This window comes from Capra hircus, chromosome 1 (assembly GCF_001704415.2).
Source record: "Capra hircus breed San Clemente chromosome 1, ASM170441v1, whole genome shotgun sequence".
In the NCBI taxonomy this organism is placed as follows: Eukaryota; Metazoa; Chordata; class Mammalia; order Artiodactyla; family Bovidae; genus Capra; species Capra hircus.
Window position 1 is genome coordinate 66,104,281 of NC_030808.1, and position 27,740 is coordinate 66,132,020.

Below are 27,740 nucleotides of genomic sequence, written 5' to 3' on the forward strand. Positions count from 1 at the left end.
TCTTCTTATAAGTCCCTCTTTGCAGCTCTTTTACCATCTCGGTTTCTCTTTTCTGACTTCCTTCTATAGTTTCTTTCTTAAGAATACAATAAATATTTTCATGAGTTAGACTAATGATCTATTCATTTCAATATATTTTAAGTCTCTGAAAATAGTACCAAGAGATGTTTGGGGATAATGTTATAGTTGTTCCCTATAACATCATCCTCATGGACCAGAGATGGATCTCAGGTATCCATCACTCAGATATTTTCTGTGGTGTTGTCATCTCCGGAATTGTCTGAATTAGCATTTTTCAAAGTCCATTCTGTTGAAAATTGGTTGCATAGGATCTGATGAATGGTATGTGGGAACATAAAACTCTCATAGTCAAATAAGTTTGGGAAAATGTTAGGTTAAATAAAGCTAAAAAGTACCTTTACTGCATGATTTCTTGTAGCCTTGAACTTACTAATTAATATCAAAAATTTCTGAGGGAAAATCCGTTTGCATTTCTCAGATAATTCTTTTCTCCTCCAACTCTCCCTCCTCCTGCTTCATTTATCCTGGCACTGAGAACAGTATAAATTCTGAGTCTATATTACTCAAATATCTGAATTCTGTTTGTAGACTGATTGATTTAACTCTTTCAACAGGACAATCATCTATCTCTCCTTGGTGTATGTGCTTGGCCATGTGATCAAATCTATGAGTGCCTTACCAATACTGGCGGGACAAAATTTACACATGTGAGTAAAATTATGGAATAAAAACTGAACCACTTTTTCTTCACTGGACAGGTAGATGTCACATGCATTCATTATAGATGTTTCTCTATCTTCTTACCAGAGATGTCCCTTTATTTCTAACATACTGTTTTATTACCAGATTGATTGAGAAAAAAATTGATTAGTTGAACTCTTTCCTGCATTATCTGAGCTCATTTGTTTTTATTAAATATTTGGGGACTTGTAGGATGCCCAGTTAGTATCCTTTCCATGAAAACTATTCATATGCTTGAAGACATGAAAACTTTCATATCCTCTATATTCCCTCACCTATTCACCCATCCACACTTTGTTCTTTTAGACAGTCAAAAAAATATGTCTGTGATACTTCCTTATAATATAGTGTAGAATTCACATTCAAAGCTCAGATTATTTCTGTTTCTGTGTAGTCCATATATTCCAGTTGCTCTGTTCCTCTTTATTAAGCTATTGATGCTTATGATGCCGAACTCTTTATAGGTTCTAATTTCTGTTGGTTCAGTTATTAGAGAGAGAATTAGACTTGTCCAAGAAGCAGATAATATATATTCTTGTTTATCATATGCTTATATGTATATTTTCCAATGAGTTAAGAATTTTGTTTGAGATTTAATGGATATTAGATACCTTATTATTGTTGTCCCATCAGAAATCACTGACATTTCTCCTATTAGTTATGACTAACTTAAAATTTTATTTTGTAGTTACTAAGGATATGTGGGATAAAAGTTCACAAGGACTTTCTATTGAAGTGTCCCTTTGACTGTAATGAAACTGAGAACCAATGCCTTAACTCTGGAATTCCTTGAGTATCTGCTTCTATATGTTGTACACATGAGGTAAATGAAAGTATCAGGGACAAAATCTTCCCATGTAATGATACTTTCTGGCAGAAACTCAAGGATTATGAAGATTGTAAATGCTCCCGAGTATCTCCTAGGAAGAAGCCATTGGGAAGTGCCCACAGTATAGAAATGTGAAGGAGGTCGTGCCCTTGTACACATATTTTTTTTCTTATGGCTCTATATTCCATTCCTACCATTGTGTTTAATATCAGTATGATTAGTACTCTCACATTTCCATTTCAGAGTCCTGTCAATGGTCGGCCTGAGTCTAATAGCTTTGGGGACAGGAGGTATCAAACCCTGTGTGGCAGCTTTTGGTGGAGACCAATTTGAAGAAAAACATGTAAGAGTCCTATCATTTCTATGTTTTAAAAAAAGTAGAGCAGGCATTAAACGACAGGTAGCCATTTGCCAAGAATGAAGTAATCCACTATCAGATCATATCTGAAGAGTTGTGTTCAGTGCTGGGTACTGGTCATTAATAGAGAGAAAAACAGAAACATTTCAAAGGAAAGTGACCAAGGTGGCAAGTGGACTAAAAGGCATATCTTATGAGAAAAGGTTGAGGGAAAAGGAGATATTTAGCCTGGATAAGAGAAGATTAAAGAGAATATTACAACTGTCTATAGATATTGGAAGGATGTCAGTAATTAATCCAAAGATCAATAAAAGAAAGCTATAGAAAATCAGCTTTTTGCTTGATGGAAAGAGAAACTTCAAATAGCTGCAAGTAGTGAATTTACTCTCACTTGAGGTCTTTTAGAAGATACATGGTCATCACTTTGGGAATGGGAGGTGGTGAGTAGTGTGGAGATGATTTAAGCATCTCTAGCTTTAGGATTCTATGAAAGGGGAAAATGACCATTTGGAATAAAACAGAATGAGCTTCTCTAGATGAACATGTCTGGATGATCATTTCCTCTTTTCCTAAATACTTTCCACTGTCAGTGGGGAAAAAGCAGTATGAATAAATGCAAAAATGGGTCTGTTAAGGAAGCAGTGGCAACCGGGCAAGGGAAGTAGTCTATTCTTGGATCAGACAACATTTCTAACTTCTTTTTACCTCTCAGTTTTCCTTTTTGATTCTCTTCATGTATTATTTCCTCTTCTATAGCTAATTATCATATATCTGTTTTTCTGTTCTTTCTCTGTGATATGTCCTCCTTCTTTCCTCTAACCCATCAGAACATTTGAGTTATTTTATATTCTTCATCTGCCCAAGGGTCCATAGAATATAACTGCTTGCTAACCTTGGAGAAATAACCAGCCTCTGGCAAGTGGGATTCTATGCATAATGAACTATACACATGGGTGAGTAGAACAGATTTAAGTGGGGACCAGAAGAGGAAGCAAAATACACCATATATAGAAAATGGAGATTGTGCTGATGTGTCAGGAAAAGATAAGGGAAGTCAGACTGAAGCACAGAAGTGCATAATAAATAAAGTGTCGACAACTTTATTTGAAAGTTACTTAATTTTGTAAGCGCTCCACAAAGATACCCCAGAAATAGGACAAACCCACCTTCAAGTTTCCACCAGTCACTTCCAAGCTCACAGACTTCCTTTTCCACTCTCTGGCAGACTTCCCATAAGCATTAGGGAAGCATTAGGAAAATTATCCTGTTTGATCAACAGTTTACTGGAGCCATGTTCTAGTCCTATTCCTACCACACATTCCACAAAATCTATTTAATTTTTATCTCAGTTATTCATTCACTTAATTCCATTAAAAAATATTTACTGAGTCTGTAACTCTGGGAGTTGGTGTTGGACAGGGAGGCCTGATGTGCTGCAGTCCATGGGGTCACAAAGAGTCGGACACAACTGAGTGACTGAACTGAACTGAGTCTGTAATATAAATCAGGTGCTATAGTAGTAATGATAGTTGAGATTACAGAAAATAGTAAGATACAATTTCTGGCCTCTAAGAACTCTCAACCTACTGAAAGAAACAGGCATTTAATGCAAGGAAACTACTATTAGAATAAATACATATATAACACAATGCATGCCTGGTGGCTCAGAGGTTAAAGCGTCTGCCTGCAATGCGGGAGACCTGGATTCGATCCCAGTTTCGGGAAGATGCCCTGGAGAAGGAAATGGCAATCCACTCCAGTATTCTTGCCTGGAGAATTCCATGGACAGAGAAGTCTGGTGGGCTATATGTAGTCCATGGAGTCGCAAAGAGTCGGACACAACTGAGCTACTAACACTTTCACTCACTTTCAGAAAAGATAACCATTTTTGCCAAGATAAAGTGATAAAAAATATTAAAGATACTTGCTTATATTAGTGTTTGAAAGATAGAGAAATATTTGTCTGGGGTCAGCAAGATATGTGTTAAAATATCTAATATGATAGTCACAAACCATGGAGGCAGTATCTGAATCAGTGTATGTACCTCTCACTTAGTCTGAACATGAGATGGGGATGGACCGAGTAGGCACATCGAACTGATGATTTGTCCTTTTTATTTATTTTTTTTTCAGGCAGAGGAACGGACTAGATACTTCTCAGTCTTCTACCTCTCCATCAATGCAGGGAGCTTGATTTCTACATTTGTCACACCCATGCTGAGAGGTTGGGATCTTTTCTGAGGGCCTCTGCATAAGCTTTATTCTGGCCAGCCAGAAATCTGTTCAAGGCTTCTTACTGTCCATCCTCTTTTATAAGGGCTTGAAAATCTGAGTGTATTTTTTAAAATCTTGAATTGTCTACCCTAAAAGAAGGATTATAGATCAGGTGATGGGAGGAAAGAGGATGGCTATGTCTATGACCTCAAAAACCTGAGTTTATAGACTAGAACATCAGAGACTTAAGATTCAGGAATAATTTGGCCTTATTTTTTCCTGTAGGAGATGTGCAGTGTTTTGGGAAGGACTGCTATGCACTGGCTTTTGGAGTTCCAGGAGTGCTTATGCTGATAGCTCTTGGTAAGTGCAGTGGGGCAAGGAAACTAATAACCACTGATGCCTTCCACATGGAAAGCATGATGTAAGCACTTTGCACAAACTTTTGCATTCAGTCCTCACACTAACCGATTCGAATTTTTGATGATGGCCATTATTAGGTAAATGTTATTTTAGGGGTTTCACCTAGACATTGTAGATAAATTAACTGAATAAAGTCAGAAATCTAAAAAAAAAAAATACTGAAGGTTATATAACTAATAGGTTTCCTGTGAAGTCGCTCAGTCGTGACCAACTCTTCGCAATCCCATGGACTGTAGCCTACCAAGCTCCTCTGTCCGTGGGATTTTCCAGGCAATAGTACTGGAGTGGATTGCCATTTCCTTCTCCAGGGGATATTCCCAACCCAGGGCTTGAACCTGGGTCTTCCGCATTGTAGACAGACGCTTTACCATCTGAGCCACCAGGGAAGTCCTAATAGGTTTCCTAGAGACCTTTAAAAAGGACTGATCCTTGGATGCCATGTAGGACCAATTAAATGAGGATCTCTGTAGGATACGGCCTTGGCATCTGTAAACAAGTATTTAGGTGATTCTAATGGTAGTCATGGTTGAGATGTACTGATCTATACTGCAGTATATCGTGAAGCAAAGAAAATAATCCTTCCACTCAAACCAGCTTATTTTATCTGATAACTATTTATCTAATAATTAGAAGATGTTTTAAATTCTTTGAGCCTTTTAAAGCTTCTAGATTTAGCTGTTTCTGCCCTGCTCTGCAATGCTCCCAAGAAGTTTCCTTTTGAGCAAAGAGAATAAGAGTAGTTGGATAAGTAGGGGAAACCTGTCAAAATGGCCATCAACAAAAAATCTACAAACAATAAATGCTTGAGGGGGTGTGGAAAAAAGGGAACCCTTTCACACTGTTGGTAGAACTGATACAGCCATGAAGGGAAACAGTATGGAGTTTCCTTGAAAAACTAAAACTACCATAGGACACAGCAACCCCACTACTAGGCACATGTCCTGAGAAAACCACAATTCAAAAAGATACATGTACCCCTGGGTTCATTCCAGAATTATTTACAATAGCCTGGACATGAAGCAACCTAAATGTCACTGACAGATGAATGGATAAAGAAGATAAGATACATATATACAATGGAATATTATTCAGCCATAAAAAGGAACGAAACTGGATTATTTGTAGTGATGTGGATGAACCTAGAGTGTCATACAGCTTGTAGTAAGTCAGAAAGAGAAAAGTAAATGTTGTATATTAATGCATATATATAACATATATATGGAATCTAGAAAAAAAAATGGTACTGATGAACCTTTTTGCAGGGCAGGAATAGAGACACAGACATGGAAAATGGACTTGTGGACATAGAGGAGGAAGAAGAGGGTGGGACAAATTCAGAGTAGTATTGACATATATATAGACTCTACCCTGTGTAAAACAGATAGCTAGTGGGAAGCTGCTATATAGCACAGGCAGCACAGCTCAGCCCTCTGGGATGCCCTAAAAGGGGTGGGAGTGGTGGGAGGGAGGCTCATGAAGGAGGGGATATATGTATGCATATCACTGCATCACATTGTTGTACAGCAGAAACTAACACAACACTGTAAAGCAACTATACTCAGATTAAAAGCAAATAAATGAATAGGAGTTGTATAAGTAGGGGGAAACTGATGCCACATAGATCAAATGGCATTTATTCTCTTTACCACCAAGAACCCAGCAATGGAAGAGGAAGAGGAATGTGTGTGTTGCTTAGTTAACACAGTCTAAGGGAAAAGCTGGACATGATTGTTTCTAATTATTGACCTGGAGACTTGTTCCCACACTGAGCCTTTGGATGTGACATCCCCCCTGGAAGATATCCAGTCCAAACACATAAAAAGCTCAATAGAGGATAAAGAGCCCAAAAGCTCAATGTTCCATCTGATTATTTTCAACCAAGGGAGGGGGCTAGTATTACTCAGATTGAAATTTCAATTCCAAGAAATTTATGCATTATCTTAGGAGCCCTGTGATAATACATTCTCTGTTTCCTTCTCTCTTCAAAGCCAAATTATCTTCCTCTGATTAGTACTATGCCCTTTTCTTTGGATCATTGCACAATAATATTTACATATCAGAGTAATTATGAAGATCAAAAGAAATATTATAATGGAAATGTTCTATCAATTATGAAATATTAAACAAGTACTTGTTGGCTCTGACGGTAAGGAGTCTGTCTGCAATGCGGGAGACCTGGGTTCACTCCCTGGGTGAGGAAGAACCCCTGGAGAAGGAAATGGCAAACCACTCCAGTATTCTTGCCATGGAGGGAGGAGCCTGGCAGGCTATAGTCCATGGGGTTGCAAAAGGTTACACACGACTGAGCGACTTCACTCACTCAAACAGGTATTAGCTGTCATTGTTAGTCAACTACTTCAGTTTTCTTGGTACTAATAATTCTGTTCTCTAACTTTTCACTATAATTTATTCATTAGGTTTTTTCACTCATTAATTCATTCAACAAACATTTATTTAATGAGCCTTTATGTGTTAGATTTTGTTCTAGTTATCGGGGTCACGTTAGTGAATTAAATAGCTACAGCATTCATGCTTTCAAAGAATTTATGTGGCCTAGCAGGAGCAGGGAAATAGACATGTAAACAGGAATTTTCAATATAGTATGATCACTGTCACAACTGGGGAAATACAGAGGAAGCTATAGGAATAAATAGGAGGGATATTTAAGGCTTTGAGGCTCAGAAAAGCTTGGCCTAAAGAAATGAAATGGAAGATAAGACCTAAAGAATTAACAGCAATTAATCACAATTAATGTGGCCATTTCCAGATGGTCAACACTGAAATCAGATTGATTATATTCTTTGCAGCCAAAGATGGAGAAACTCTATACAGTCAGCAAAAACAAGACCAAGAGCTGTGTTTCAGATCACAAACTCCTTATTGCCAAATTCAGACTTAAATGGAAGAAAGTAGGGAAAACCGCTAGACCATTCAGGTATGACCTAAATCAAATCCCTAACAATTATACAGTGGAAGTAGGAAATACTTAAAGAACTAGATCTGATAGACAGAGTGCCTGAAGAACTATGGATGGAGGTTCGTGACATTGTACAGGAGACAGGGAGCAAGATGATCCCCAAGGAAAAAAAAAATGCAAAAAAGCAAAATGGCTGTCTCAAGAGGCCTTACAAATAGCTGTGAAAAGAAGAGAAGCAAAGAGCAAAGGAGAAAAGGAAAGATATACCCATTTTAATACAGAGTTCCAAAGAATAGCAAGGAGAGATAAGAAAGCCTTCCTCAGTGATCAGTGCAAAGAAATAGAGGAAAACAATAGGCTGGGAAAGACTAGAGATCTCTTCAAGAAAATTAGAGATACCAAAGGAACATTTCATGCAAAGATGGGCTCAATAAAGGACAGAAATGGTATGGACCTAATAGAAGCAGAACATATTAAGAAGAGGTGGCAAGAATACACAGAAAAACTAGAGAAAAAGATCTTCATGACCCAGATAATCATGACGGTGTCATCACTCACCTAGAGCCAGACATCCTGGAATGTGAAGTCAAGTGGGCCTTAGAAAGCATCGCTATGCACAAAGCTAGTGGAGGTGATGGAATTCCAGTTGAGCTGTTTCAAATCCTAAAAGATGATGCTGTGAAAGTGCTGCACTCAGTATGCCAGCAACTTTGGAAAACTCAGCAGTGCTCACAGGGTTGAAAAGGATTGGAAAAGGTCACTTTTCATTCCAATCCCAAAGAAAAGGATTGGAAAAGGTCAGTTTTCATTCCAATCCCAAAGAAAGGCAATGCCAAAGAATGCTCAAACTACCACACAGTTGTACTCATCTCACACGCTAGTAAAGTAATGCTCAAAATTCTCCAAGCCAGGCTTCAGCAATACATGAACCGTGAACTTCCAGATGTTCTTGCTAGTTTTAGAAAAGGCAGAGGAACCAGAGATCAAATTGTCAACATCTTCTGGATCATGGAAAAAGCAAGAGAGTTCCAGAAAAACATCTATTTCTGCTTTACTGACTATGCCAAAGCCTTTGACTGTGTGGATCACAATAAACTGAAAATTCCGAAAGAGGAGGGAATACCAGACCACCTGACCTGCCTCTTGAGAAATCTGTATGCAGGTCAGGAAGCAACAGTTAGAACTGGATAGGGAAAAACAGACTGGCTCCAAATAGGGAAAGGAGTACATCAAGGCTGGCTATTGTCATCCTGCTTATTTAACTTATATGCAGAGTACCTCATGAGAAATGCTGGGCTGGATGAAGCACAAGCTGGAAGCAAGATTGCCGGGAGAAATATCAATAACTTAGTGACTTAGCAGCAGCAGCAGATATGCAGATGACACCACCCTTATGGCAGAAAGTGAAGAAGAACTAAAGAGCCTCTTGATGAAAGTGAAAGAGGAGAGTAAAAAAGTTGCCTTAAAGCTCAACATTCAAAAAACTAGGATCGTGGCATCCAGTCCCATCACTTCATGGCAAATAGATGGAGAAACAGTGGAAACAGTGGCAGACTTTATTTTTCTGGGCTCCAAAATCACTGCAGATGGTGACTGCAGCCAGAAATTAAAAGACGCTTACTCCTTGGAAGGAGTAGATAACATATTAAAAGCATATTAAAAAGCAGAGACATTACTTTGCCAACAAAGGTCTCTCTAGTCAAGACTATGGTGTTTCCAGTAGTCATGTATGGATGTGAGAGTTGAACTATAAAGAAAGCTGAGTGCTGAAGAACTGATGCTTTTGAACTGTGGTATTGGAGAAGATTCTTGAGAGTCCCTTGGACTGAAAGGAGAGCCTACCTGTCCATCCTAAAGGAAATCAGTCCTGAATATTCATTGGAAGGACTGATTTGAAGCTGAAACTTTGGCCACCTGATGTGAATAGCTGACTCATGTGAAAAGACCCTGGTGCTGGGAAAGACTGAAGGCGAGAGGAAAAGTGGACGACAGAGAATGAGATGGTTGTATGACATCACCAAGTCAATGAATATGAGTTTGAGTAAACTCCGGGAGTCGGTCATAGACAGGGAGGCCTGGCGTGCTGCAGTACATGGGATCTCAAAGAGTTGGACACGACTGAGCAAGTGAACTGAACTGAACTGAATCACAGACTGCAAGTGAAACAGAAATAGGACATGGTATCTATAAGACAAGGGGTTGAAAAATAGTATATATTTGCAGGCCTTGAAGGAATTCAAATTGCCTAGAGCATAAATGAGAAAGATAAAGAGGAGAAACTAACAGAAACCAGATAATGAAAGGCTTTTAACTTATTAAGGAATTAGAACTTTATCAAGAGAATAGTAAAGAGCTTCAAAAGGATTTTAAACAGAGGAATGATTGTTAGATGTTTATTTTTCAGTGGTATCTCTGACTGTAATGTGGAGAAAGAATGGGATAAGGGTAAGACAAGGATACCCTGTCTTGATTACTGAATTTTTGGTACTTCTTTAAATTTTTACTGAAAGTGAGTGCCTCCCTTAGCTCATCTTCCTCAGCCCTGACAGAACTGACAAATTTGATGTTACACTGTGTGAAAGAAAGGGAAATGTTAAATCAAGATTGAATGTAGGGTTCTGAGTTGAGTAAATAAGGGAGAATAGTTTTGGGGGCAATACTAATGAATTTAGTTTGGGGCATGTTCTATTCTAGATGTCCTTAGACCATATTATTAGGAGTATCAAACATTTGGAAATGCACTTTTAAGATTCAGGAGAAATTTTTAGGCTATAAAGAGTTGGGACTATTCGTATATGGACATCAGTTAAGCTTGAAAATAAATGGAATAACTGAGAGATAATAAGAGTAGGATAGACAGCAAGGATAGAACCCTGAGGAACCCAGGTATTTAAAAGACAAGCAAATGAGTTAGGCACTATGAACAGGTCATAGTAATTGTTTCTCAAGAAATGTTGTTGTCCTGGTAAAGATACAGAGAAGTGAACAATTAAGTTGTCTTCACTTGATAAATGCAGAAATAAACATCCAAAAGGAGGTGCAGCAAAGGTACGAGTAACAATTCAAATAAAGATTCACTAAAGAAAAGTTGGGGAAGGGCTGTCCAGGTAGGGAAAAAACTGCAAACGGAGAGGCAGAAAACAGAACCTATTGTTTTAAGAACCACTGTGATTTCAATAATGCCAGAATCAAATCTCTAGGGGACAACCTCTGACATAAATCTTTGGAATAATGTTTCAAATATTTAAGGGAATGAGTCTTAATGTAGTGAAAATTTAATATGGATTATTTTCTGCAGTATATAGATTGGGAAGTCTTTGATATGTGTTTATATTATTCATATTAAATGAGATTATTCAGTATTAAGCATACCTTTATACAAGTCAGCCTTTACTTATAAGTTGTTATATTTCTTTTACAACAAAAATGTGTTGAGTGAAATTTTGTGTTTGAATTAAGTAAAGGGTAAAAAAAAAAAAAGAAGAAAAGAGGAAAAACCCATAAATAAGACTCAAAAAAAAAATGGCTAAAATGATAGTAGTTTTGCCTTGGATAACAAGATTTCAAGAAGGGAATCATTCAGAGTAACAAATGTTACTGACTGGGATAGCAAGATAATGCTTTCCCAGCTTTAATGTCTATTAAATATAGGGACACAAAGATCATTGATTTGATGATATCAGTTATGGTAGATTGGTGGAGATTCAAGACTAATTAAAGCAGATTGGGAAGTGAATAGAGGGATGAAAGGGAAGATGGTAAGTATTTATAACTGAAAATGACATGAAGTCAGGAGAGGATATTGAGAATGCTTGAATATTATTAGAAGCACTCCAGTGAAGAAAGATGTTGAAGATGTAAGATAGGATGTAAGATAAGACAGTGTAACCAGTATGAAAGCGCACATGGCACAACTACCTTTATACAGGAGGAGGAACCTCACCTTCACCTAACTAGAGAGGAAGGAATAGATGTGAATACAGGAACTAATAGACGTGGTGGCAAGAGGCTGAGGAGTTTACATCTGAAGCCTTCTATTTTGTTTGTGAAGTAAGAGGCAACAATGTCCGCTCATGGGAGGAGATGGTAAAGAAACTCAAGGTCCCTATTTACCTTCTTTAGTTAAGTGGTCTTGAAATTTAAGTGTAACCTTGTCAAGGTCTTTTTATCACTCCATTGTCACTTTTTAGACCAGAGTTCCTGAGAATTTCAGCCCCTTGTTAGGATCATTCTTAGTTTCAAGAGCAGTCTACTTCCTGTCCATAAACTTCCGCTTGTCTAGATACCTCTTTATCTGCAGACATGGCTCACAGGATTAGGATTCTTTCTCGGAGCTATTTTTTCTATCAGCAATAAGACTGTGGTAGGTAAAGCATACTATTTGGGGAAGTTTGGTGAAACTGAGAGGATGAATAAAGTAAAAGTGGTAGAGTGAATCTGACTGAGACGACTGGAGAAATTAAAAAGTTGAGATAGAGAAAAGTAAAGTGATTCAGGCCTTCTAGATGTGAGGATATTGGAAATTGCTACTGGCCACTGAGGAAGGCATCTTTGGTAGAGTAGAGGCATCTTGCTGGAGCTGGGAAATCCATTCAGGAGGAAAGTACGTTGGAGATGGTACCATGGTGGAGGTTTCCCACCAATTTTACTTAAAATTGATAAACATGAACAAAATTATTTTTTTATAATTGTAAAAGTATTTTATTTTGGCAACTTGGAAAATAAAGGAGAAATTAAGAAAATTAAATTCATCTATAGATAACTTTGGAGATGTGATTAAAGATGAGGGTTAAAGGAAAGAGAATGAGCTCAAGAGCAGAAATAAAATAGAATTATTAGTAGGAATGACGAACAGTGGTTAGAGGACAGAGTACCAAATGGAGAGTAATGAGGGAAAAGCGGGAAGTGGTAAGTTGAGAGGAGCTCCATTGCAGACAGGATCACGTCTTTTTGTATCTTTATTCTCTGTAGTATCCAGCAAAGGGCTTACCCAGTGGCTCAGTGGTAAAGAATCCACCTATAATGTAGGGGATATAGGTTGGATCCCTGGGTTGAAAAGATCCCCTGGAGGAGGAAGTGGCAACCCACTCCAGTATTCTTGCCTGAGAAATCTCGGACAGAGGAGCCTGGGGGGTTACAGTCCATGGGGTCACAAATGAGTCAGACTGACTGACTGACTAAACAACAACAAAGTGTCCAGCAAAGTGTGTGATGCAAGAATGAATGACTGACGTGCTTTATGTTGGTTAAGAGTATAAATTTTTGAGGCAACAGGCCTAAGGTCAAAAATGCAGTTTCTGGCACTTCACAGTTGTAAAATTTTGTAGAAATTGCTCGACTTCTTTAACCCTTGATTTTTGCATGTGTAAAATCCTTTTCGGGTTAAATCAGTACTCTTATGTAAAATGCTTAACACTTTACATATAATAATAAACCTTCAAGAGATTGTTAATAATAATAATATCCATCAGGATAATAATGAATTTGGGAAGGCCTTCCATATCAGGAGTTTGGGCTTATTAGATAGGTCTTGGAAACAACATTTTAATTTGGCAGCAGATTAGAAGGAGGAGAAGCAAACAGGGATTGAGAAACTAGTTGGTGGCCATTTTGAAAATTCGGGGTAGAAGTTGTGAGGTTCAAAATGAGTCATAGTCCTGGTGATGCAGAGAGGGGACAGGCAGGAAATACACTCAAAAGAGAGGGTCGGTGAAAGTTGGTAGTGTATCAGATGTAGAGATGGAGAAGAAGAAGAATAGTGTGAATTCAGAGGTGACTTTCATTTCTGTGATTACAGGAAAGTCTACACATTGACCATTTTATTTTTCTCTTGGCTCCCATAGTTTTTATGACTCCAAAGTCAGGGAGCATCGGTCAGTTTCCACCCTTTATGAGATGTGTCAATCATTCCTACATTTCAGCAGTGTGTCCTTAATTTTGACAACTAAATGTGCTGAATGAGAAGCTAAGAACTCTGTTTATCTACTGCAGTTGTGTTTGCAATGGGAAGCAAACTATACAGAAAACCACCTCCTGAAGGAAACATACTGAATCAAGTGGTCAAATGTATCTGGGTAAGTTCATGAATTGTTTGCCTGCCTTTTGCAATCACGAGAAAAGAAATGCTGTTCTGAGCCTATAGGCCTTCAAACATGGCTATATACTTTTCTCAATCTCTGCACTGCTTCTGTGACTTAGAAAGTGGGATTGATCAAACTTCACTCAATGCCTCTATTTAACCTTTAAGCTGAAAAGAATATAATCATTTTTAAAAACTGGCAAAAGTTTTCTGAAATGTAGTTACTTATGTTGAAATTATATTTCAAATATTCTGAAATTCAATGTGTGATGAAATCAAAAGGTTAGATTAAGTCACTCAAGAGTATGTGTGTCTAAGGGAAGATACAGTGAATTGGAAAAGGCAGGGGATGCGTTTTTTTGTTTGTTTTTTTCCTCTCTTCTGATATCTATGCTCTGCCCTAGTTTGCCATTTCTAGCCGTTTCAAGAACCGTTCTGGGGACAATCCCAAGCGAGAGCACTGGCTGGACTGGGCAGCTGAGAAATACCCAGTAAGTTGAACTGCAGAAACATCTGATGCCTCCATAGAGTTTTTCCTAATAACCAAACTGATTCTCTTCTACTGTACTTGACCTCTTCTCTTCCTGTTCTGGGCCATTTCTACTCCAAGCGAGAAATCCTTAAATGCCAATTCAGCCTATTCCTTCTTCCTCCTCTTTGCAGAAGCAGCTCATTATGGACGTGAAGGCACTGACCGGGGTACTGTTCCTTTATATCCCATTGCCCATGTTCTGGGCGCTTTTTGATCAGCAGGTAAGAATAGTTCTTTTGAAAACTACCTGTTCTTCCAGCCCCTTCTCTCTCAAAGGAAAGGGATTTCCTCTAATAGCATCTGTTTGCCGCAGGGCTCACGATGGACTTTGCAAGCCACCAGGATGAATGGGAATTTGGTGAGTAGAAGAGATTTTTTCCAATATCATTTTCTTTTTAATCCACACTAAGGAAAAATTTCTTTATGTTTTTGCCTGAAAAGTGACATAAAATTATAAGAGATGCTTTTAGCATGAAGATACTGAGTAGGTAAACAAAGTAAAGAGAGTCTGGAAATAAAAGGCAGAATCTTATCTTTAGAAATCAGAAATGTAAGGATGGAAAGTTTTCAGTGTATACAGGAAGCATTGAGAGGATAGCAAATGAAGTGATAAAGCCTGGGCATGGATATTTTCTTTTATCTAAGCCTGACCAGGGCACAGCAGGTTTGATTGCTGCTACAACACAACTAGCTGGACAGTAAAGAAGGCTGAGTGACAAAGAATTGATGCTTTCAAATTGTGGTGCTGGAGAAGATTCTTGAGAGGCCCTTGGGCTGCAAGGAGATCAAACCAATCAATTCTTAAAGGAAATCAACCCTGAATATTCATTGGAAGGACTGTTGCTGAAGCTGAAGCTCTAATACTTTGCCCATTTGATACAAAGAGCCAGCTTCTTGGAAAAGACCCTGATGCTGGGAAAGTCTGAAGGCAAAAGAAGAGAATGGGGCAGGGGATGAAATGGTTAGATAGCATCACCAACCCAGTAGACATGAATTTGAGCAAACTCTGGGAGATAGAGGTCAGAGGAGCCTGGCGTGCTGCTGTCCATTAGGTGGCAGAGTTGGACACAAGTTAGCAACTGAGCAATAAGAACACAACACAATTGACGCATCTCAGGCAGGGCTCACAACAGAGGATCCAGAGGGGGATATTTTGTACATCAATACAGAAATAATGGAAAAATTTTAAACATAATTTTTTATTTTTCTAATTTCCATACATTGACAAACTCTTCCTCATTTGTTCCCACTGTCTAGATTATTATACGTTCTCCTGCCATCTCAGTTATGAAGAGGGCAGAGAGGAATAACGCCAGGGTTTTATTAGCTTGTCTGTTTGAAGCTTCCCTAATATAATTTCACATTTTCCTTTCCTCTGACTGTCCAGGACTTACCTGTTTGTCTTCTTTTTTGACCCTTTGGAGAACAACTTTAGAAACACTGTGTGTCAATGGGAGACGTCACCCTAACCATCATACCTTTTTGTTCTTCACATTATTACCACCTATGACTGCAGTTACTGGGATTAATAAAAACACACTGACTCTATTCTCTTTCAAGTTAAAGAAAGCATAGCTCACAGAAAATAAGATTCTCCCTTATGCCCATCTGCTGTCAGAAGCCATAGCCTAAAGCCATCTCTAGCCTATTCCCCGACATACTCCTACAAGGATAATAGTAGTCCTGAACAAAAGACCTGATGGATATTATGTTATGCTTCTCACCTGCTAATTATCAATATTGTTGATTTTGTTGATTAGACTTTGTTTGTCTTTAGGCCATTATCTCAATGTGATTTGTTATCATGTTTCAGGGGTTTTTTGTGCTTCAGCCTGACCAGATACAGGTAAGAGACTTCTCTATATTCCCAGGTACTTATTTCTTCCCTCATCTATAACTCAACATGTAGTAGGAGGATTACCAACCATAATTTGATGTTTTTTTCCTTGTATGCTGAGGAGGGCTAAACATAGGAATGAAAATATTCTTAAGCCCCACACTTCTCTTTTACATTCTCTGTTAGTAAGTAGCTCCTACTCAACTCCAGGGAGACTGAATTTTGAGCTCACAAGGTAAGTGTAAACACTGGATTTATTTCCATGTCAAGTATCATGCAAATATTGTCAAAGCAAATGTACAACTTAGTTTCATAAGCAACAAATTCAGAGTCTCTGCTTGTTGGTGACTCCTGGTTATTTTTTAACTGCTTCTTCAACAATCCCAATTCTTCTTTCTTTCCTTCCTTTCTCCTGACTATGACATTTTCCTCTCAGCTGTGGAACTGGAGGAGATAAATGAAATGGGAGGGAAGAGCTCCTAATCAATTGACAGAAAAACAGGTTTAGAGTGAAACTGGTTCCTTGGGATATTTGGAAGCTAATGTGCTGTGCAGCGGAAATAGAGTCTTGGGTGTAAAGGGACTGAAAGATGTGGAGTCATTCTGTACATCGTTGATGAAAGTGTGTTTGGATGTGAGAGAGTGTGCACACACGCGAATGAGAGCACATGCTCACATCCATAATAGAAAAACACTTGGAACTAATCTTTTTACCATGGCATTACAGGTGCTAAGTCCTTTTTTGATTGTTATTTTCATCCCACTGTTTGACCTTGTCATTTATCGTCTGGTCTCCAAGTGTGGCATTAACTTCACGTAAGTGCTCACTATGCCTTTGTTGCTCCAGCCTGACTCTATATTTGTCCAGTTTGATAAAGAGTCACTGTCCTTTTTGTTTAGTGATGATTTGTTTTATCATTTTTCTGCTTCTGTTTATCCATGATAGATTCTGCTAAGTCACTTCAGTTGTGTCCGACTCTGTGCAACCCCATAGATGGCAGCCCACCAGGCTCCCCCGTCCCTGGGATTCTCCAGGCAAGAACACTGGAGTGGGTTGCCATTTCCTTCTCCAATGCATGAAAGTAAAAAGTGAAAGTGAAGTCACTCAGCCGTGTCCGACCCTCAGCGACCCCATGGACTGCAGCCTTCCAGGCTCCTCTGTCCATGGGATTTTCCAGACAAGAGTACTGGAATGAGGTGCCATTGCCTTTTCCGCCATGATAGATTAAATGCCTATTAATGCCAAAGAATAGGGCTTCCCTGATCAGGTAAAGAGTTTGCCTGCATGCAGGAGATACAGGAGCTGTGGGTTCGATTCCTGGGTCAAGAAGATCCCCTGGAGAAGGAAATGGCAAGTCACTTCAGTAGTTCTTGCCTGAAAAATCCCATGGCAGGCTACAGTCCATGGGGTTGCAAGGAGTTGGACGTGACTAAGCACAACAATACTGGAGAACAGGAATTAGATCTAATTAATACTTGTCACAGAGAGTCCAATCCATTACTGCAGACTTACATACATGATATTGAAGGATTAGGGCTATACTTTATGAAAAGTCAAAAATATGAGATTAGGCTTCTAAACCAGCTTGTTGCTTTGTTCTTGAAAGTTGCCTCTTCAAAGAAGTCCAAAGCCTTTGATGAAAACTAATCCCCTTAAATCTCCTACTGTCCCTATGAAACAAATGAGGGACCTCAGAAGAGGACAGAATTGTCCCTAATTACTGCTTTCCCCCTATTCTAAATAAAAGTGTTATGCTTTGGAAAGTTTGACAGAGGAGGATCTTAAGTCTTCTATATTTTCTGATTTAATAGCAATTTCCTTTTGATAGCCACTCACCATATTCAAATGACCGTTTGTCATTTACTCATTGAGCAGTTTATTGAGTTCAGTACCAAGTGCTATGGAAATGTAGAAGCACAAATCTTGCTCCTTACAAATTTACTTTTTAGTAAGGGAGCTAGAAAATATGCAAGGTTAATTATTGAAAATGATGAATTATGTTAAGTGCTCTAAGAATGGAAGCAAAGTGCCAGGGAAATGCAGAGATGGAAGAGAGTGGCTAGGGTCAAGAAAGTCTTCTGAAGAAGAGGAAAAAAAGGTAATAATATACAGTGACAGGTATATGGTAAATATTCAATGAATCTGGTTATATTACTATTATTTTTGTAATTATGACATAGTGGATAGAAAAAGAATCATAAACAAAGAGGGAAAAATTGGTGTGTTACAAAGAACAGTTCAGTGTGACTCAAGTAAAGGTAGAAAGGAGGATATATGAAGGGGAGTACTAGGAAATACTTTGAAAGTAATTGAGAACAAATTAAGTAAGCTTAGGAAGTTTAGATTTTATTCTTTAGAATCTACAGTTTAGGTATGACTGCCTCTCTGTTTCCTCTTCAGATCACTTAGGAAAATGACTGTTGGTATGATCCTAGCATGCCTGGGCTTTGCAGTTGCTGCTGCTGTAGAGATAAAAATTAATGTGAGTATAGTAAATCTTAAGCTGCATGAGGGCAGGATGAAATCTGTTTTGTTCATTTCTCTGACTTGTTCAATCGGGATTCACTGGGCGCTACCACAGTAGCTGTTTTTAAAAAGGTGCATAATAAGTGTGGTAAATGAGTAGATATAGAGCGATGCCAAATGAAGCCCACCTTCCACCTGAGTGATGTAGAGTACATTGTCTAGGAATTTCCAAACACCAGTACACAAGATATAGAACCATTTCTTTCATACCTTACCAGACATTCAAATATATTTTGGCAGATTGAATAGCCACTGTTGGGGAGTGATGTACGGGGCCACAACTGAGTCAAAAAGCATGGAGTTTGTTACCTGGCATCAGTGCTTGCTACACTGAGCTGGAATTTCCTCCTCCAAACTGCCTATAGAGCCTTCAAAGCTAAATGCTCTTTAGAGATAGAAAACTGTGTCCTCTTGACTAGATAAACTTGGCTATCGAAATAGGACTGAAATATGTGTTCTCACTGTATTTGAAGGGTTATTTTCTAGTATTTCTAATACATGTTCTCTCTCCTAAGGAAATGGCCACACGCCAGCCAAATTCCCAAGAGATTTTCCTGCAAGTCTTGAATCTGGCAGATGATGAGGTCAAAGTAACAGTGCTGGGTGATGAAAATAATACTCTGTTGGCAGAGTCCATCAAATCCTTTCAGGTGATGTATGGACATGAGTGAATTAGAAACACATTCAGATTATGTGCCAAAGCAGCAGCATATACAGTGGTTTGTTTACAGCATGCACCTATGAAGTCGAAATGCCCCAGTCCAGTTCCTGGTTCTGCCACTCCCTAACTGTAAGACCCTGAAGAAGTTATTTTATCTATAGGTCTCAACTTTAGCATCTGTAAAATGGCAATACTTTTCATGTCATAAACCGTTGTAAGAATAAATATTATATATAAAGTGTTTAGCATAGTGTCTGGAACATTGTAAGCTCTCAATAGGTTGTAATTTGTATTATTATTTCAAACTGCCTCCTAACACACACCCTGTTGAAGAGTTTGGCTTACATATTTTCACTGCTATACTATACATATTCTGAAATATTCATTTAAAAATATTTTAAATAATAAAAGTAATATACATTTACTGTTGAAAATTGGGGACTGTGTCAAAAGATCGAAAAATCACCTGTAAATCCATCACACAGAGATAATCATAGTTAGCTTTAGCATTTTTTTTAATAAATGAGTAAACAAACTACTTTTTAGAAAGTCTTGAAACACTATGTGCTGTATTGACCTTGATTTTTTCCTTAGCATGATCGTCATCAAAAGGACTTTCCCATGTCCTTAGATAAACTTTGAGAATGTGAATTGAATGGATACATAATATTCCATTCTATGGATATATCATGGTTTAGTAAAATATTTCCTTAATAGGCATTTAATTTTTTATTATTATATATATTTCTATAATGAATATCCTCACTCATAAATCTTCATTCATGCCTCTAATTACTCTTATAGTATATTCCTAGAAATGGAATTAGGAGGTTAAAGGGTAATGTTGAAAGTATCTGATGAGGTCACCTTCCCTGGGGTACTATGAGATTGCAGTGTTCAAGGTGGGGTAGAAGGTGAATGTGACAGGCTCTTCATTCTGCAGAATATGCCACACTATTCCAAACTCCACCTGAAGACAAAAAGCCAGAATTTCCACTTTCAACTGAAATATCACAATGTGTCTGTCTACACTGAGCACCCTGTGGAGGAGAAAATGTGGTACACTCTGATCATTCGAGAAGATGGGGAAAGTATTTCTAGCATGATGGTAAGTTGACGAATGGCCTAGTTTCTAATTATCTTAGAGTATGAAGACTGATTCATCAATATCTTACCAAGGATATATCTGATGATCAAATTTTATGATTATCAGTTCCCTCTAGTCACCTGTAACTGACTTTTACTTCCCTCTATTGTAGGTGAAGGATGAAGAAAACAAAACAACCAATGGGAAGACAGCCATGAGGTTTGGATGTCAAGGAGACCCAGGCCTCTCTGTTCTCTTGAACCTGGGGTCTCTTCTGAGTTGTGGGGCTTCACATAAAGAAACTTCACAGTCTGCTTGTCTCGTACTAGGAGTCTGTCTCCTAGAATATCAGGAGCATTGGTGTCAGAACACATTTCCCCAGGGAAGTGAGAGGAATAGATTCAAAACCAAGTCTTTTGGCTTGCTTTTTCATGTGGTACTCCAAGATGACCCTATGTCTATGAACGCCCTCTGTGCTCTGCCGCATAAATTGCTTCTGCTGCATGTTATCCACTTACCTGGATCTTAAGAAAATAATTGAGTACTATCCTCTCTGTGATCACCAGAGAGAAATTTAGAAGTAAGCAAATAATCCTCCCTTCATTACTGGTAGTTGAACATCTTTTATAGTACTGTGTTTTTAAAGTAAAGTTTAAAATAAACATATATAAGCATCATACTTGGATTCAAAAGACTTGGTTTTGAATCTAGATAAAGCTGAGGGTCTTGTTAGGCACCATGGGACAAATACAGAGATGGAGCCGTGAAGAGGTCACGGGTTTACTGGGGCAGGAATCTGACATGATATAGATGCATGTGTCTACGGCCATCAAGATTAGATGGTTGCTGTAGAGAACAGCATTTTAGAGAACTTTTAATGAAAAGTTGAATGTCACTGAAGGCTGGAACAGTCATATTAATATGCTTTTACATATGCTTCAGGGAGAAGGCAATGGCAACCCACTCCAGTACTCTTGCCTGGAAAATCCCATGGACGGAGGAGCCTGGTAGGCTGCAGTCCATGGGGTCGCTAAGAGTCAGACACGACCGAGCGACTTCACTTTCACTTTTCACTTTCATGCATTGGAGAAGGAAATGGCAACCCACTCCAGTGTTCTTGCCTGGAGAATCCCAGAGACGGGGGAGCCTGGTGGGCTGCCATCTATGGGGTTGTACAGAGTTGGACATGACTGAAGTGACTTAGCAGCAGCAGCACATATGCTTCAGAAAAAGTAAACAGACCCAAGTAAGTCATACAACAGTGAGGCCAGGACTTCCCTTGTTCAAAGAGCAATGGAAACCTCCAGAAAGGATGAAATGAAGCAATTTCTGGGTTAGTGCAGGATGATTGAAAGCCCAGGAATCAACATCAAGGGTTTTAGAGGGAACTTCCCTTCTAATCCCATGGGCCAGGGACTAACACAAATGCTACCGAAAATCCAAACTGAGGGACCAATTTGGGGGCTCGGGTTCAAAAGACTAAAAAAATGGTTCTGGAAGAGTTCAAGTTTGTCTGAAGACTCAGAACAATGAAAGCTCAACCTTCTGTGAGCTGGAGTCTGAGTTTTGCATAAAGCAAATCAGACTTCATGTATAAGAGGATGAAGTATCAGTTTTATATAAATACAGTGACTTAGCAGCAGCAGCAATATGTATTTATATATACATAATTATTTTTCTTATGGAGTCTCAATTGATGAATTCCATCATTATAAAAGGGAAAGAAATTGGTTGCACCAGTGATGAGTTGAGATTCAGAGTGCCGTGAGTGATCACAATAGTGTCATCCTAGCGGAGATCAGGTAAGAGTGTAGTAGACAAAAAGCTAGCACCCAAGGAAAGAAAAAGATAGGGACAGCTAAGACTACTAATTCCTTATGTGCGAGTTCATTTATTCATTCAGTTAACAATATATATCATGTACTTTTTATGTGCCAGCCTCTGTTCTAGGCACTAGGCATATAGCAATAAACAAAACAGAAAAGGCCCCTGCCCATTTATCAGGTGGGAGAGTTTGTCTGATCTCTAACAGTGTCTCTATTACCCTTAGGTTTGTTAACACTTTGCATGAAGAGGTCAGTGTCTCCCTGGGTACAGATGCATCCCTCATTGTTGCTGAAGACTATGGTGTGTCTGCTTACAGAACTGTGCAAAGAGGAGAGTAAGAGCACTACCCTGTGGACATTTTACTTTTACTAACAACTGATTTTTAAATACTTTCTTTGTGTATAGGTGGGCAGATTAGGTATATCTTAGCTAATTGTAAATATAGACATACTCCTTCTCTGTTTCAGCCTTTACCTCTTTTCCTCAGTCTCTTGTTTTTCTGCATGGATATATTGAAACCATGCTTGTTGTGCATACTTAACAAGACCATCTCCTGGAGGTTTGCCAGTTTATCATTGGCTCCCACTCCTACCCTTTGGTAACTCCTATGAACACCTTGTTACTTTGAGCTTATCCTTTCAGATTCACTGTTTTATGCTATTCCACTAATTCATAATGCTCAGAAAAATTCATAAGACTTAGATGAGAAGACTTAGAGTCTTAAGTTCATGATAGAAGGCAATTTATGCATTTTGCATTCAGGTTTAAGGTTAAAAAAACCTTACTGAACAGGCAATGAAATCTCAGATCACGCATAGAAAAGAACTTATTCTTTTCTGTAGAAAAGAAATTCACTCTGAGACTCCTTTCCTCAAAGAGAAAGGGTAGCTTTGCTGCTTGATTCACCATCAATAGAAAGACAAAATCACTCCTTCCACCAGAAATGGAAGTACTTTTCTAAACTGTAATGTTTCGTCTAACCTAAATTTGTCCTGTTCCAGATATCCTGTGGTGCATTGTAGAACAAAAAATGAGGATTTTTCACTGAATTTGGGTCTACTAGACTTTGGTACAGCTTATCTGTTTGTTATTACAAATGTAAGTAGCTCATGACCATTCTTATTGTATTCTTCCATTTATCTGTATCTATATCTATGTAACTATACCATATCTAAATTTATATATAATCTATATCTATCTGTACTTACTCTATGGCAAGACAGCATCACATACTTACGATGGCTTATGGTGAACAATGTCGGATTTGTGATCTCTGAAGAAGAAGATATAGCTTCAGGACCAGGGACCAAGCTTGATCACTCAAGCTTTAGTGTAGCAGAGTTTTATTAAAGTGAAAAAGGGACAGAGAAAGCTTCTGACATAGACATCAGAAGGGGGACGAAGAGTGCCCCCCTTGCTAGTCTTAGCAAGGAAGCTATATATTTTTTCAATTGGTTATTACAGTAAATCAAAAGAATGTCTCAAGGTTGTAAAGGTCTTACCAGACCCACTCCCATAATATACATTTTAAAATGACAGGATTAGTCAGAAGGTTCTCAAGGAGAAACAGGTCCTCAAGCAGGATACATTGTTGTTACAGAGTTTAAGCAAAAACATATCCTTGAGCAACATGAGTTGTTTTGTAGTGCAATCATCATCTCTGGGCTTAAAGAAAAAAACAAAAGGTTGTCCTTTTCTCCTCCTTGAGAATTCCAGACCCTATTTCCTCCTTGAGAGACCCAGACTCCTTTCTCCTCCTTGGGGACCCTGGACTTCTTATCAACCTACCTAGGAAATGACTCTTTCACTTATTTCTAGTGTAGGGTGATAGCTTCTATCAGTTCAGTTCAGTTCAGTCGCTCAGTTGTGTCCGACTCTTTGCGGTGCCATGAATTGCAGCACGCCAGGCCTCCCTGTCCATCACCAACTCCTGGAGTTCACCCAGACTATGTCCATCAAGTCAGTGATGCCATCCAGCCATCTCATCCTCTGTCGCCCCCTTCTCCTGCCCCCAATCCCTCCCAGCATCAGAGTCTTTTCCAATGAGTCAACTCTTCAATAGCTACTATAGTGACTTTAAAAAACTCCTAAGATCTCAATAGAGGACATAAAAGAACACTGGCAAGAGGCCCAAGGTCTTGGGGAATGGTAGACATAATTTACCTTGAATCATTGCTGTGAGGTGACATGGTCTGCTCCAGTCTCATTATGGCACCAAGAAAACAAAAATTATTTTGGTCTTCTTGACTGACTTCACATGTGATTTCCCTAGCTCCTAGAAAACTGATCTGCTAGCATATCACAGTCTGAAATACCAAGACTGGTAGCAAATGTCAATCTCTACACAAAGGTAACTATGGTCCCTCAAAAGCAATTGTGTCAGCAATTAGGCATGATACCTCTGAATTTTAATTCTGATGTCAACCTTGATTCCAATTTTAATTAATTACTTTTGACATTGTATTAAATATAAAAAGTGGACCATGAGTAAGAAAAAGATGAGAATTTCTTGAAGTGTGTTGAGAATCATCTAAAAAGTTTTATTAATGTAATTAGTTTAGCATGATATCTTTATTCCATTTTTATTATATTTTATTGAAATATAATTCATATCATACATTTCACCCACTTAAAGTATATAATGGTTTTAAATGTAAAGGTAACATATTCAATATATATTGTATATTCAATACATACAGAATATGTTTTTAATAATATATATTCGGTGGTTTTTAATAAATTCAGAATTGTATAATTTTAGAACATTTTCCTCATTCCAAAGAGAAGCCACATACTCATTAGCAGTCACTCAACATTTCCTCCCAAACTCCCCAGCTCTAGACAACCACTTGTCTACTTTCTGTCTCTGCTATTATTAATCTCATGATATAGCCAGATATTATACCTACTATCTAATAACATTTACTACCTAATAACTTGGTTTTACTCCAAGGAAATATATAATTTCAAAAATTCCATTTATTATAATAAATATTACTAAATACAATCTATATACAAGAAAACCAACTCAGCTAAAAACCTTCATATAGTGAAACTAATTTTTAAAAAAAGATTGTAGAATCATGTATAATTGGTAACATTAATAACAAAATATTGACCCTGAAAAGATTCTTTTTGACCAAAATTTTATAGGAAAGTTGCATCTTTTGGACAAAATTTTTATGTGTGAGTTTAAAAATAATGGCCAGTAAATAGAATACAAAATAGTAGATGGTATTTGATACGGATTTTTAAAAATTGATCAAGAAAATCTTCAGTGTAAGAGTTACCAAGAAAATACTTTCTGATATTATTCTGATATTATAATATTCTGATAAAAGTAATTTTACTAAAATAAATATTTAAATGGAAAATGTGAGAAATATTTTAATTGTACTTACATAGAAAATTGAACAAAGAATTAAGCATTTTTAAGTACATGCTTTTCTGAAAATTCATTGTTTGTATAATTCAGATGCCATTTTACATTTAAATATTAGCCAGAATCAAAATACCCAGTAGGTAAAAATGATGGGATACTATAGTATGAAATAGTCTGCCATTTAAGGGCTCTGCAATAATGGTATCTGATTGACTGAAGCCAGCCAAGTGAGTGGTGTTACCAAAAGGAATTTCAAAAACCTGAAATTGTGTAGAAATTGCTCAGTTTCTTCATGGTACCACAAGAATGACAATACAATGAGGAGATGGATACAAGATCATAAATGCCATAGGCCAGGAATATTTACTTAAGACTCCTAACAAGCCCATTTCTTGTTTCCCTCACTAAGAGAACCAATCAGGGCCCTCAGGCCTGGAAGATGGAATACATCCCAGCCAACAAAATGTCCATCGCATGGCAGCTACCACAATATGCCCTTGTTACAGCTGGGGAGGTCATGTTCTCTGTCACAGGACTTGAGTTTTCTTATTCTCAGGTAGGTTTTTGCAAGTGGAAAGTGGAGGTGGAGCTATTGCTCAGAGGATGGAGTTTTAATCCTGACACTGTCTTAATTAGTTATGTGACCGTGGCCAAGACCTCCATTATTTGGGGCTTTAGATTCCTTACGATCTTAAGCAGAGAATCAGCTTGACCTCCAGGAACATGGCAGGCTGGATCCATGCTGTTTAGGATCCAGAAAGGGATATTTAAACATTAAGGACTGTGGAATCAAACTGCCCATGTTCAAATTTTGGCTGCATACCTATTGTGTAACCTTTAGCAAGTGAATTATCATCTCTCTAAAGCTATTTTTATGTGTAAAATAAGAATAGTAATAGAACTTTTCCCTTAGGGTTATAATGAAGATTATATGCTATAATGAATTAAATTATTCAGTTAAGAGTGCCATCTTGTTGTTACTATGAAAATTATTACCTGAATCATTTTACTATGTTCGATTACTATAAACATATTCCCTGAATCAATGTGAATGCTGAACTTAGAGGGGGAAGTTCAAATCTGGAAGTTTGGGTGGGAGAACTTTTCCGGATAGATGCTTGGCACAGGAGGGTGGTGTAGTGAGTTTCTTTAGTCACAGATTTGTGTCCTCTCTAGGCTCCCTCTAGCATGAAGTCTGTAGTCCAGGCAGCCTGGTTGTTGACTATAGCATTTGGGAATATCATCGTGCTTATTGTGGCGCAGTTCAGTGGCCTGGCCCAGGTATGTACTAAGAGAAGCAGGAGCACGTGTCTACCCAAGGATTTCCCTCCCTCTTCCTCTGCTGCCCTTCCCCCACCCCTCTGTTTGCCAATTCCCCACTCAGCCCTCTGTCTTAAACATAGACTTTGCCAGGAAATAGACATGTAAGCTGCAATAATGGCCACCAAAGGCCCATGTGAGGAGAGGCCAGTTAGTCCTGTCTTTTCCTACCAAAGCTCTTCTCAAACTGGTCACCCTGGGTCAGTCTGCTCCTCAGTCTTCATCTTAGAAAGATCAGCTTAGTATCAGGTCCTCCATATTTTTCTCTTGTATGTATTTCTTCCTACAGTGGGCCGAATTCATTTTCTTTTCCTGCCTCATGCTGGTGGTCTGCCTGATCTTCTCCATCATGGGATACTACTATGTTCCTTTAAAGCCAGGGGATGTTCAGGGGTCAGCAGATAAGCAGACGCCCCAAATCCAAGGAAATATGATCAACCTGGAAACCAAGAAGACAAGGCTCTAATGGTTCCCTAGACTCTGCCCAGACCCTAGTTCCTGACTCTGGTCTTGGCCATCACCATCGTCAAGCATTTTTTACTGCATCTTGGTTGGAAGAGAGAACAGCATCACAATGAACTGATCTCCTTTACTTTTCTCTGATGATAGAGGCAGTTCTAGGACTGGGTTTTTCAGTACATTAAAGCAAGGTCCCTGAGTCTTTATGTCTTCCTATATGTCACTGAACTCAATAAACCTTGTGTGGTTTTGCTGCAGCTGGCCTGGCATCTCCAAAAACACAAATGTATAATTAAGATTGATCTTTGTGGTTATCCAAGTTCTGTAGGAATTCTTTTACCTGCCATTTAGAGCAGACGACACCACCTTTTGAAGTGCTGACTTAGGGCCAAATTTCAGAAACAGAGAAATGGTATTTTCAAATGTCTTCATTAACAGTGTATTTGTTGTTTACAAGGACTTCAAGAATTGATATGTCTGGTGTGATCTCATCCAGGGCCTGACTTGTCAGCTACTCAGGTTCAGT

The 27,740-nt window shown here is 38.4% G+C and overlaps 1 protein-coding gene across 1 annotated transcript in view; it reads left to right on the top strand.

The window, feature by feature from the left end:
• Positions 1 to 27,471, top strand: part of LOC102184002 (solute carrier family 15 member 2) — a 49,253-nt gene extending 21,782 nt beyond the window's left edge. The window contains exons 5-23 of the mRNA XM_005675013.3: positions 636 to 728; positions 1,835 to 1,934; positions 4,083 to 4,173; positions 4,449 to 4,526; positions 13,495 to 13,577; positions 13,987 to 14,073; positions 14,246 to 14,335; positions 14,428 to 14,472; positions 15,928 to 15,960; positions 16,679 to 16,767; positions 18,353 to 18,434; positions 18,994 to 19,128; positions 20,083 to 20,247; positions 20,399 to 20,445; positions 22,277 to 22,387; positions 23,055 to 23,151; positions 25,845 to 25,991; positions 26,612 to 26,716; positions 27,045 to 27,471. Coding sequence (XP_005675070.2) covers positions 636 to 728; positions 1,835 to 1,934; positions 4,083 to 4,173; positions 4,449 to 4,526; positions 13,495 to 13,577; positions 13,987 to 14,073; positions 14,246 to 14,335; positions 14,428 to 14,472; positions 15,928 to 15,960; positions 16,679 to 16,767; positions 18,353 to 18,434; positions 18,994 to 19,128; positions 20,083 to 20,247; positions 20,399 to 20,445; positions 22,277 to 22,387; positions 23,055 to 23,151; positions 25,845 to 25,991; positions 26,612 to 26,716; positions 27,045 to 27,221 — 1,855 coding nt within the window. The 3' untranslated portion in view covers positions 27,222 to 27,471. The remainder of the gene's footprint in view (positions 1 to 635; positions 729 to 1,834; positions 1,935 to 4,082; positions 4,174 to 4,448; positions 4,527 to 13,494; positions 13,578 to 13,986; positions 14,074 to 14,245; positions 14,336 to 14,427; positions 14,473 to 15,927; positions 15,961 to 16,678; positions 16,768 to 18,352; positions 18,435 to 18,993; positions 19,129 to 20,082; positions 20,248 to 20,398; positions 20,446 to 22,276; positions 22,388 to 23,054; positions 23,152 to 25,844; positions 25,992 to 26,611; positions 26,717 to 27,044) is intronic.